Here is a 13,196-nt window from a genome sequence, read left to right as displayed (position 1 = left end):
GGGCCTGAAAGTATATACTTAATTACAGCTCAGAAAATGAGTTTGATTAAATTTCATGCCCATTCATTGAAACTTAGTCCCACTTCCTTCTTCCTCCTTCTTTTTATGAGAATGTTTTTTTAAATACTGTGGAGAGGAAATATGAATAATTGTTAGTTCTGGATTTTTAAAATTTGTTTTGTGGAGTTTTTTTTTTGTTCCACATAAACTAGTAAACAGTTCAGGAGATTGTTACTCCATTTGTTACAAATACAAATAAATATTATTTTAAAAGTAAATTCTGTTTGTAATAATTGTTTGGATACACTATATTTTTAATATGCCAGTTGTGATGATTTTATGCCCCTTAAAATTGTCCATAGTTATATTTTATGTTTCTAAAGTAACAGAATGACTTTCAATCTGGAAAAGAAAAAAGAAGTGCTAATGTAGCATTTTTTTCAATTTTTCCGAAAATTTCCGTCCCGTCCCGTCCCCCCCCCCCCCGAAAAATATCTCTAGTGCTGGATGATGCTCATAGTAACATTTCCTGGAGTTAATTAGTATCTAAATAGGAGCATCAAAATGAATGCTTCCATTGGTCTCTGAGTAACAGAAGTGTTTGCAGTATTCACATTTTTCTATGAATATTCTAGAGGCAGTCTGTTGTTGTTGTTTTTACTGAAAGCATTCCAGCTCTGCAAATACATCAGAATATGCAGTAAAGAAATCATCTTTAATTGTGGGTCACTGACAAAAGATTTCATGCACATGCCTAGCCAAGTCGCATCACACATGCAGCGCAACCCTGGAGTGATGGATCTCCTTTAGCAGTGATCAAGAATGTAGTATCTGCCTCAAGTGCACCTTTCTCGCGCAGAGCTGTAAATACAACTCTGGATATGATTATTGGCACCCCTAAACAAAATCAAAGTGACAACCTTTGGGAGGGTTTTTTGTTTTGTTTTGCACCTTTCTTCGCAATTATTAATCTATGTCCTCTGGAAGAGTGTTAGCTATTGCGCCAGTGTCCAGCTTGAAAGAAGTGGGCTTTCCAAAACAATAACCCTAGCATGCCAGCAGGGAGTCAGTAAATGCCTTCTGCTCTGCTCTCTGGCTTGCAAATACAGTATCTACAAACAGAGCATTCAGGTCCATATCCTAAAGCTCAGTTGTTTGCTTAGCCCTGCACAGTCTTGCAAAGTGATGTTTTCCTCAGCAATAAAAACAAACAGCTCCATGTACCTGGCAATTCCTGGGTCTGCACTTTCCGTTTGTGCTGGACTTTGTAGGAAACTTCCTTACTTTTTGTATTCCTATAACTTTATTTTTCTCTTGAGCACTGCATGTGTTTTCCTCTCTGCAGCTCCAAGAGCTTGCAACTGCTATGCCTCTTCTTCTTCAGCTCCGTAAATGACAACAGCCTGTCAGCCTGCCAGCCCTCAGCTGGTCTGATCTAATACCATAAATAATACAATATTTAAAGAGTGAGTCACCCATGCCTCCAAATCACAAGTTTGTAAAGAAGCTTTAATTATGTAACATGGGGATCAATTATTTTCCTCTTCTGTTCCAGCTCTGGTTAAGTACTTGTCACGTTCGTTTTTTGGAGCACAGTAACAATTGTGGTATTCTGCTAGTCAGCCTCTCAGTAAAAGGTTGGGAACTCTTGAAAACCTCCCCAGCTTCTTCTCCAACCACATGCAGAAACAGAGCAGTAAGGAATCTTTCATCTTTTGTATCTACACCACAAGCAATGCTATAAACGTCAATGCCTTGCTTCTGCTTGCTGGCCGTGCTGCCTGGAAGCAGCAACTTTCCTAAAGGCACTCTTTCTGCCATAACCACACTGCTCAGATACCAGTGTGGAATAAGCCCTACTCTTGACACCATGTGATAGTCTTATATGGGTGCTTTGTGCATCTACTCAAATGATTTCACACCTCCCTGTTAACCATGCACCCCAGCAGACTTCTGCAGAACTGTTGAACAGTTGCTTTATTAGACAGTTAACAAACACCCCTCCCACCCCTGCAAAACTCAGCTGGTGAAATAAAAGCACAAACACAAATCCCATTCAGTGAGGCATAGGAGAGGTGATTGCTATAGCCAATCTCCTTTTAAACATCTACACACCACATACCATTGATAAATTTATTATCAAATACAACAAAGATATTATGACTGTCACATGGGATGTTTTAAGAAAGACTTATGGATGTGCCAAGCAGTGTCCATAACGTATAAGCGCTGCATACAGTCTGAATTACCTGAGCAGATGGACTATTGCTATATTAGAGATAGCAGTGACTAGAAATGTGTGGCATGGAGATTGTCTTTGTGCTTTGGGCAATCCATACAATAAAGCTGATTCCAAATATTATTTCCTGTAGCATCCTAGATGGCAACATAGCATTAGAATAGCTCGTTGTACAGCAGGCTATAGTTAAAAAAATAGGGATACTAAGCCACTTCATGATCACAGATAAGCCAGTGTTGGAATTTCTACTGATTTCTAAGATGCTCTCCAGATAACATCTGAACTTGGGAAAAGTAATACTGTTGTGATCCTGGTTGGCACTGCTTGCTGATGCATTCACTAAAAAATGCAGCCACACCCATATGACAGGTTCACATAATGATACCGAGAGTCTTTTTTTCTGTCCAGAATATATGATTATTCTTGGCAAAACAATTCGTGTCACATCACTACACATTTTCCCATGCTGTGAAACAACCTTTTAAGTCTTTAGAAAAAAGAAAGAGGGTGTCAAATAAGGCATAAAAATCACAAGTCATAATCATTTTTTTGTGAATGGCAGATCACTTGAGCTACATTCTCACCTATTTAGTTTTCGGGATAGATTATGTGTGTGCCATTTGACAAGACCAAATGTGCATGAAGTGTGAATGAGCAAGCATAGTGTTTTCTAAGAAGGCATATAAATTGGAAACTTCGGCTTCCAGAAGTGTACTTTTGGGTCTCTCTGTTTTGCTGTCTTCAGTAATGAAATTTGAAATCTTGCTTTTTAAAAGATTTGGTGGTTTTTTGATATGTTTCAGAAAGAAATGAGTATTGATGTTTGTTGGTTGTTGCTGTCTGCACAGGAACCCTAAAAGTAGTGGCTTTTTAAAAAAGATATAAGTATTACCTGTTTTGGGGGACATTTTTACATCTGCTTATATAATAGGCAAATAACAGGGTTAAAAGCTTTTTTGAATATATTCCTCAGTTATTAAAACTTTATTATTTTCCCACACAAATTATATAAACAATAATGCTAAATTCAGTTTATTTCTGAGTCTTTTTTTATCAGAATGACCCCAGCCACTTTCAAAGAGACAGTCATAAGGCCACTCCTTACGAAAGCCTCTTTTGACCATGAAAATTATTCCAACTATGAGCCAATTGCAAATATACTCTTTGGGGGCAAGTTGTCTGAGTGAATGGTTGCTAAAAACACTTTTGGATGACATGGATGATTTAGATCCATTTCAGCCAAGTGTCCAGCCCAGTTTTGGCATTGAAATAGCATTGGTCACACTGATGGATGACATGTGTTGGGAGAAAGGCAAGGCAAGGCAAATGTGCTTCTTTAAATTCTCTTAGTTTTCTTGGATGCTTTTGATACATACCTTTAGTCATTGTATCCTTATAGACTTGTTACCTGAGGTTGGAACTGAACTGGGGGCACTGTGCTTCATTGGTTCCTTTCATTCCTGGATAGTTGGTTCTAGAAGCAATGCTGGGGGACTACTGCTCTGTCCCAAAACAGCTATGCTATGGGCTTATTCAGAGCTAAATTCTGTCTCCCATGCTGTTCAACATCTTCTTGCCACTGCTGAATGGGGTCATCTGGGGATTTGGGGTGTGGTGTCATCAGTTTGCTGATGACACTCAACTCTATTTCTCCTTTTCATCAAATTCAGGTGATGCTGTCGAAGTGCTGAACCGATGTCTGAGATCAGTAATGGATTGGATGAGGGCCAGTAAGCTGAAGCTCAATCTCGATAAGACGGAGATGCTATTGGTAGGTGGTTTGTATGTTTTGGGAGATGCTGTGTAGCCTGTTCTGCATGGGGTTGTATTGCCCCTTAAGGACTAGGTTCATAGGTTGGGGGTGGTTTTAGACCTGGCCATAACTAGTGGTTTGGTGACACAGACCACCTTTCACCAGCTTAATATAGAGATGGTCTAGCCACAGTGGTTCTCACTCTGGCAACATCCCTTCAGGACTACTGTAAAGTACTTCCCATAGGGGTGCCCTTGAAGAATTGTATAAAATTAGAAACTATAGTTAATACAAAACGTGAAAGCTAGGGTTACTAACTAGGACTGGGCATACGGAAAACATTTCCAAGTCTTGAAACAGCTTCATTGGCTCCCAGTCAATTTATGGGCTCAGTTTAAAGTGTTGGTTTTAACTTGTAAGAATTTAGGACTAAAAGTACCTCAAGGATTACCTCGTTCTGCACAAACCTGCCCAGGTATTAAGATCTTAATTTGAGGCATTTTTCAATACTTTGAGCTATTTATAGCAAGGTGGGCTGTGACTTTTGTACTTTTGTAGTGCTCTCAGATGATTTTACAACAAACTGTCATAGTTATATGTTTGTATAGCTGTCTTTTCAAGTGCAGTCCTATTCTCTTCAGCCATACAGATGTAACTCATGAGATAAGCTAGCCCACAATATTCCCTAGTGAAAATGTATTGTTTTTGTTTTGTGTATTATGGACCTGAGAGAACAAAAAGATTGGAAAGATTGATTCCTTTTCATTTTGTTGCATATTGTTTTTGATTTTGGACACAAGCCTTTTGAGCAGGGGTACCTATGAGGCTAGACATACAGTAGCCCTGTGCTTCCTGGTGTTTATCGTTAACAGTGAACACAATTTTAGAGGTGGTGACCCTCATTTGTCATACTGTCACCAAACTGTCATTTCTTCACAAGTTCCCCTATAAGCCTGAGCTGCACAAAATGAGCGGGACCTCAGGTAGAAAAGCACAGCATCCATAAAGAAACCCTCAATTTTCTAGTTGAGAAAACAAATCATTGCTGATTTTCTAAGAACTGTCTTTTTGAATCAGGCTAAGAGGCCTGATGCAGTCCAGTATTCTGTCTATAGCAGCAGCCAGGCAGATGCCTCTTTGAAATTCACAGGTAGGGCCTGATGATAATGATCTTCTTAGCACAGGTAGCCAACACAATGCCCGTCAGAATTTGTTGAACTACAATTCCCATCAGCCCCAGCCAATATGACCTACAGGAAGAAATAATGGGGGTTGCATTTTCTTCATTTATTAAAGTTGTTATCCTCTTTTCATTATAAAGCAATCCTAACATTGTAATCCAGCAACATCTGGAGGGTACAATATTAGCTACCCCTGCCCCTAGTTTGTGTTGAGGAGTCCAAAATCAGGTTCTGGTACTACTGCATCTGAACATTATTGTTGGTAACATTAATCAGTCAAATCATTTTTAAAATCAATCTTGCGTAGTGACCATTACCACATCTTCCAGGCAGTGGATTCCTTAAATTAATTTATATGCAGTCCAGTAAACAAATGTTTCATTTTGTCTGTCTGAAGGCTGTACATTTTCTTGGCAAGTCACATTTCTTCCTTATGTTCGTATAGTAATACTTAGTCTTAAAAGTGGGATGCTAAAGGTTTATCCACATCATATAAGCTAATGAAGCTGAGTGTGACACGGAAACTGTGGCATATTCTTTGGTGTGGGGCTTCAGCAACCATGCAACCTGTGGATATGTGGGGCTAAGTCAGGCTTTAGCAATCATTGCACTGTGCTAACTGAGCTTAAACCAATATCCTATCAATTTAATCAGTGCTATTTATTGTCTTTGCTTGCACACATGCAAACACACTGTGCTGATGTAATGATACACTATATATACATATTCATTACATTGAAGATTGGTGCATGTTGTTAAAATCTTTATTATGCTGTACTGTCTTTGTAAATTACATCTGGTTTATATTTATAAGGTCAACTTTTCATTCTCCCCACAGCTGTCTATAATGATTTGCTATCTGCTTATTCAGTGCGTAGACATGAAATAGCATGAATTGTTCACTTATATAACCAGTGATTCATACTCTGTAAAACCATCCCAAATCAGTTCATATTTAGAAGAAACTTCTCACGTTAGCTTTTAAACATGATTCTTGCCAGTCATCCTATGCTGCTCACTGTTAGACAGGTCTCTTTTCCCAGCTAACTAAAGGGCTATTTATTTTTAAATGTTATTTCAAAATAGGTTTGCATTTGAATAAGAAAGAATCCAAATATTTATAGGGCCTAAGCCCAATATTAGTCATGTTTATTGTTTCAATTGCACTTTTCCTCAGCCTAATTTATCTATAATTCAACAAATGGGAAGGTCTCTGGCTTTATGTTTGGAATCAAAGGGGTGGTCAGCTTTAGCTGGCCAGTTAGTGGACATCATAACCCAGATTCAGCTAACCTACCCATTGCACTAGCAGAAGCCAGTGCAAGGGTTTTCGCTAGTGCAACAGGGCTCTCTCCCCCTTTCCCTGCACCTCTCTGAAATCTGCTCTGGAGAGTCAGGAGAAAGCAGAGGGAAAGATCAGAAGAATGCAATGCTGAAATCCTCTTCTTATTGGCTCATAATTCTAGACCAATAAGAGAATGGAATTTCACCCAAGTGTTATGTTTAGATGTAAAAGCTTGGCTGGTGTAAATACTGGCCAGAGAAAGTACCTGTTGGAGCTCCTCAGTTAGAGTGGAATGGCAAGAGACTTAGGAATAGGCTAAGGAGAGGATCAGGGAAGCCTGATGGAAACCAGGAACAGAGGAAGAGGCTGGCATCTGAAGGACAGCTGGAGTTCCAGCCTAGGAGCCAATATTACTAGGAAGTCCACATGTTTCCTGTGTTTCGGCTTAAAGCATGCTTGAATGGGGCTCAGACAGAGCTAGCTACTTGATGCAAATGAGTTGCCACCAAGGGTGTTTATCCCATTGCCAGAAATCATCACTGGTTTGTGGCAGCAGAGGCAGAAGGCTGTACAGTACAAGTATTATGCCTATGAAAAAGGAGACAGCCTCTTTGAAACAAAAAGAAAAGGAAAGTATCCATAAGTGTTTAAATACTTGCCAAGTATCATTTCTGGCTACCCTTGCCCACTTCCCTTACTTCCCTCTCTTATTAAAGAAAAAAATGCCCATGGTTTTTTAATCCATCATTTTGTCAAGTGCCCATAAAATGCTTCCATTATTCTGTCTAGGAAGTGTTTTTTTTTTTTTTTATCACACAAAATGTCATTCATTGGATTGACACTTTAATAGACATTAATAGTGATTGTTCATGATTACTATACTTACTCTCAGCACTTGCTTAGTACTTATGTATATGCACAGCTTTATTTTAGTATCTCCAACACTTCATGGATTTTTATCTACAGCGTTCACACAGTGCAATGAGGTTTTCTGCTTCATACCGAGGTGACTGTGGCACTAGGTTCTCTGCATGACTCTTCAGCAGACACCTTCATTGTTTGCAAACATCATACTTTCCACAGTGAAAAAGAATTGACTTTTGTGATATTCCATTTTTCTCCTCTAAAACTTTCCATTCAAACATAAGGGGAAATGACAACTATAAAGTAGTTTCTTGAAATACTATAAAAGTTTCTTGAAACAAGCAATTGATCTACCCTTTCCTATTCATCAGATTCTAATGTGCAAACATATCAGCTGCATATCTTTTCAGAGTACAAAATGGCAGGTCACCACACCAAGGAGCTTATGATCCATAATTTGACAGAGAGAAAGTAACGTAGGAAGGCAGGTGGAGGCTGAACTGAACAGGGAAGCAATTAGCAAATGTTCCAGTTGCAATTGCTTAGGCTTGGTTGCAGGACGTCAGGTACAACTAGACTTCACAGAATACATGGGTTTCGAATGAAGAGTGACAGGAAAATACACAGCATGTGGCTAGAACATGTGGCAACAATTAATATACATTAACAGAGGTTCTGTGTATTATGTTTCTGCTCAAGAAAATGTTACATCATTGTACTTTCTCTGTAAATTTCTTCCTTCTGCACTGTTTCATTTCCATGGTATGTAGGCAGGGATTTTTTTTTTTTTTAAAGCACTAAACCACAATTTATGAAATATGCTAAGGTGGCTTTGTTGAGGTTGATAAAACCACAGTCAAAGTTTCCTCATGCTTCAGTATTTTTATTTCTTAAAAAAAAAAAAAGATGAGTAGAAATGTGGATTGAAAATCAGTGTGGCATAATGGTCAAAGTGTTGGGCCAGGATCTGGGAGGCCAGGTTTCAAAACCCCACTTGGCCATGAAGCTCACTGGCTGGCCTTGGGCTAGTTTCTCCCTCCCAGCCTAACCTACTTCTCAAGGTTGTTGTAGGTATTAAATGAGGAGGATGGGTACCATGTATGCCACCTTGAACTCCATGGAGAATCATAGAATTGTAGAGCTAGAAGGGAACCCAAGGGTCATCTAATCCAATCCCTTGAAATGCAGGAATCTCAACACGGCCCCCATCTAATTTGAAACCATACTGGACCCTGTTTTGTAAATGTTCTAGCAGTTTTATTGCTGCACCACTAGGAGAAAAAGGTGGGTTATAAATACAGACAGACAGACAGACAGACTAATAATAATAGCAATGAAATTGTTGGATGCTCTTGTAAATATTTTGGTTAAGTTACCATTTTCTCATGCAAGTGCAATCAGAATTCATTCTTGATTAACAACCATTTAACCAAACAAATGTTTCTGGGTTAAGACCATATGTCCAATGTTGCTGCTTTTTTACACAGTACAATTGAACTTGTTTTACACAAAGGAGTAGGATGTGGCTACACTGATTTGATGGAACCACCTCCATTAGCGAGGTCAGAAAGACTAGAAGCACTGAGCATTCCAATTATCTCTGGACAAATCAACAAAATTAGATGCTACTAATGAAGTCATTACTTCAACCTAAGCACATTTTAATGTATTGGATGGTCAGTGATGTCTTTTCTTCGTTGAATAGGTCCATTAACTAAGAAGCTATTGCGTGAAATGTTTTGCCTTTGCTGATCCTTAATATGTTTTTCTATTAACAGATACAGAAGTGGTGTATAAAAGCAGACATGGGCATGTTGTTAAACTGAATGTAGAAACAAATACAAGTACGTTATTGCTGGAAAATGCAACTTTTGTAAGTATTAACTCTTTTTATGATTACTATGGCAACAACAAGAAGTTTTATTATACAGTCACAGACCTAGTAAAATTACTATACTATGTTTGGCACAGAACCACATATCTTAAATGCATACCAATAGAGCTTCTTTTTTTACTCCCTCTTCCTTCCTTCAGTTCAAACTCCTGAAGCTTAATTTTACAGATGGTTAGCAATGTGACATGGGGGAACTGCTCACCATACTTGTGGAACATCTTCACCTTCTTTCCAGCCAATTCTAGATGTGTAGAGAAGAGCAGATTATGGACATGTAGACACTGGTTTTCCCTGATTATAGCATTAAGTCCTTTCTCTGAATAAAACTGCTAGGTTTTCTGCTTATGCTCCACTTGGAGATAGTGATGCGATTTTTATAAGCTTTGGCTGATTCACCATCTCTATGCTGTTCCGAGGGTGGTGGGGGAGGTGGAATGGCCTAGCCACTATCAAACATGACCTGATAACTGGTTATATTATTGTAGTCTGCTTAATGTGGGTCTTCCTTACTTGGATCTGTCTTCCATTTCCCTGTAAACAAGATGTGGAAAATGTTAATACCAAGGACACTAGCTCTTCTATGCTGACTACCAATTAGTTTCCTTAGATAATTCAAAGTGCTGGATTTGGGGTGTGGCTACCTGAAGGACCACATGCTCCCACAGAAGCCTGGCCTTTGGTAGTCCTAAGCAGAAGTCATCACTCTGTAGTTTGGTTGGTGATGATACAACACAGGGCCTTCTAGTTCTTGTTGCTTCTGAAACTCTCTCCATTGACCTATCATTCAGGCTTTGATGAATTTTAGAAGACAACTGAAAATGCTTATCCTTCTCTTAACTTTTAATGAATTTGATTGGTGCTGCTGATAATATGAATGTGCTGGTTGTGTTATCTGTTCAGTTTTGTTATGGATTTTTATTCCTAATTTTTAAAATAATGTTTATGATATTAAAACGTATATTTATGATGTCTAAAGAATCCTTGTGATTAAGTAGTGTAATAAAAATATTTTAAATAAATAATTTTGTTTTCAAGTAGGGTATTAGTGGATACAACAAAGTCTTAGCATCATAGAATTGTGGAGTTGGAAGGGACCACGATGATCATTTAGTCCAACCCCCTGCATTGCCATATAAAACATATATACAGTAGTTCAGGACTTGATAGGGGTGGGTGAAATCTGTCACTTTGGGTTTCTCTCATCTTCTAATTTTTCCTGTCTTAAGTACAGGTCTCCACATCAGTTTGTGATTATTATTTTTAGTTCTTAAGAAAAATCATCAGCTCTTAGTGTGAATTTATCCTAATATACCTATGCTTATATGCAACTTTCCCTAATGCACACATGTGCATTTTTATGTCCCAGGTAAATCTCCTTCCACTATTTGGATGGTGATGACAATACATTCCAAAACCACAGAAAACCTTTTTCAGTTATACCCTATAAATGCTAAAAGAAAAAAAAAAAGATTTCACAATAGATTTCCCACAATATAAAAACAAGTGTCCCATTTCCCAGTTTGTGTTCCTATTTGTTCTCCTCATTTGACAAGATTTCCGTTTTCTGAAGGAAGCCTTCTTGCCTGTAATAGCTTTCTTGATTATGATTATTAACTATACAGACACTCTCATTGGTGTATTTCCTGATTTGTGGTATACATTCTAGCTGAGTTGGTGTTAATGTGCTTTTGACTAAATGCCAAATTTTCCGGAGATATTTGACTTTCCTCATTTTGACTTTCATCTTCCGTTTTACCAGTCCCCTCATTTTGGGGGACATTTAAAGTAAAATGTAGTTGTTGGACTTCCTTACGTATACGTTGAATGTGATAGCACTGTGGTCACTTTTCCTAGTCAGTTCAACAACACTTTTATCTCACACCAGGTTCTGGGCGCCACATAAGATTAAGTTCAGTGTCCCCTCCCTTTGTCAGTTCCATTCTGGGGCACAGTCATTTAGAGTATTTAGGAATCTTACTTCTTTATCATAACTAGAAATCTTACTTCTTTATCTAGAAATCTTACCTCTTTATCATATCATAACTTCATCATTTTCCCTGTCTGAAAGATCAAGAGGCTGTTTAGACAGCAGAAATATTACCAAGTTCAGGGAGATGTAAGATGCCATTTTTTTCCACTGTAAGTTTAGTTTCTTTCATCATTACAACAAATTCCTTCTTCTAGATGTATAGCCCTGAGCAAAAATGTAGAGGCTGGCTGCTGGGACTAAAATGAATATAGTATGAGGAGCAAAAGTGAAATTGAGTCAATATTTTCTGTAATATCCATGACAATAATCCAGTGTTGTAGATTGAGGTTAAATGTGGGTCTTGGTTGAAGGCTACTATACAAATGAATGTATTTTAGACGTGAGCCTTTGTTTCTTAAACAATGGATGTGATGCAATTTTATGTCTCTCCCCCCTCATCTCTATTTCTTATGTTCAGTTGAAAGGGGGGAAAGAGGACACTAATTGTACTTTAAAAGCAATTAAAATTGATGCAGTATTAGTGCATAGCAAATGAGACTGTTGAGCAAAGATTAAAGGACCAGCCACACAACAACAGCAACACAGGGTATGTTTTTAGTCAGGAAGCACAATTAAACAAGAACGGCTGGAGCTACGTAGTTCTTGCAGGAGGATTTGAAAACTAACTCAGTATCTCAGATTTTGTAGAGATTTGCCACTTAACTTGTGGGAAAATTAAAACAATGTGTCCTTAATTATACTGTTTTTTGGTACATTGGTGTGTGCTTTATTTGCTTGGAAAAGAACGGATACTTTTGGCAAACACAAATGTCAAGAGGCATGTTAAAGTTGTTTACTGAAGCGGGGCACGGAAGTTACATTCTTTCTTTCCCCCTCATTTCATTGCATGGTCCTCTAGTCTCAGGGCCACAGTGGACTGATAGATTGTTTCAGAGCACAGAACTACTTTTACTTTCAGCAAAAACTAATGTTTGTATTCCTAGAATACATGAAACAATAAAGCTTGAGAATGGAGGGGGTAGGAGTCCTTCTTCGTAGTGTTTTATCTTTCTGCTTCCATTTGACTATCACCCCTGTAATCTGTGGTACTGGCAATACTTGTGGTCACGGTTGTCAAGTGCATTCTTGGGCGCAGAGGAGAGGCTGGTGCTGCTTGTCCAAGGAGCATTGCACCCTCATGCATCACTGTCAAGTAGAGAATTAAAACTCGGGTCACGAAAGGCACTTTTTTGAGAAAAGGCAAGAAATTCAATCTGCAACTCGTTTTACACAGTTTTGCCCAATCCTGCTGTCAGTAGAATGAGAATCCTCTTATCTGAAAAGAATAAAGTCTTTTACCTTTTTTTTTAATGGCAACTAATTAAATCTATGATTCCCTTTTAATATTTTTTAATGTAAATAAAATTTTGGGGATACTTCAGGTAAATTGGGAAAGAGTTGTGTTAACAAAACAACAGAATATATACATTAGTTAAGGGGGTAATCACATGTTGTTTTTATCAAACTCTCCATTTGATAATCTCTGAAATAATCCCAGATATACCTGATGGAACCACATAACTTTAAAGTCGGTTGATGCAGACAATCATGCATCAAAGAAAGCAAAATCAGACGTTATATAAGATTTCCTTTGTTTTTATTTGACCTGCTAGCATATTTTTTTGGGGGGGAGGGGTAGGTATGTTTTTTAGATAGAAAGACCCATGTTTATACTGTAAGAGATGAAGCATTTTGTTACTGTTTTTATTTGTTTTGCTATTTAAGATGCTCTATGGTTAATATCCTTAAAACTACTACTGGGCCTTGTTCTTGAATTTGCTGCCAATCCACTATATGTTTCAGTTGCCAAATTATTTAATCAGGGATTTGCAAGAGAGCCTAAAACTGAATTAGGCATACATGGAAAGCTCCCTTCAGGGTTCTATAAATTGTCCACCTTCTGAATTTTGAAAATATTCCAAACATTTAATTGCCGAGATGACTCCAGGCA

General features: G+C 38.1%; 1 protein-coding gene across 1 annotated transcript in view; it reads left to right on the top strand.

Moving 5' to 3' along the window:
- Window positions 1–13,196, top strand: part of DPP10 (dipeptidyl peptidase like 10) — a 522,334-nt gene that overhangs the window by 387,736 nt on the left and 121,402 nt on the right. The window contains exon 4 of the mRNA XM_033163716.1: window positions 9,101–9,195. Within this exon, the coding sequence (XP_033019607.1) occupies window positions 9,101–9,195 (95 nt within the window). The remainder of the gene's footprint in view (window positions 1–9,100; window positions 9,196–13,196) is intronic.

Source organism: Lacerta agilis, chromosome 1, assembly GCF_009819535.1.
Source record: "Lacerta agilis isolate rLacAgi1 chromosome 1, rLacAgi1.pri, whole genome shotgun sequence".
Lineage (NCBI taxonomy): Eukaryota > Metazoa > Chordata > Lepidosauria > Squamata > Lacertidae > Lacerta > Lacerta agilis.
The sequence above is the reverse complement of the archived record's forward strand: the minus strand, read 5'-3'. Positions and strand labels throughout refer to the sequence as shown.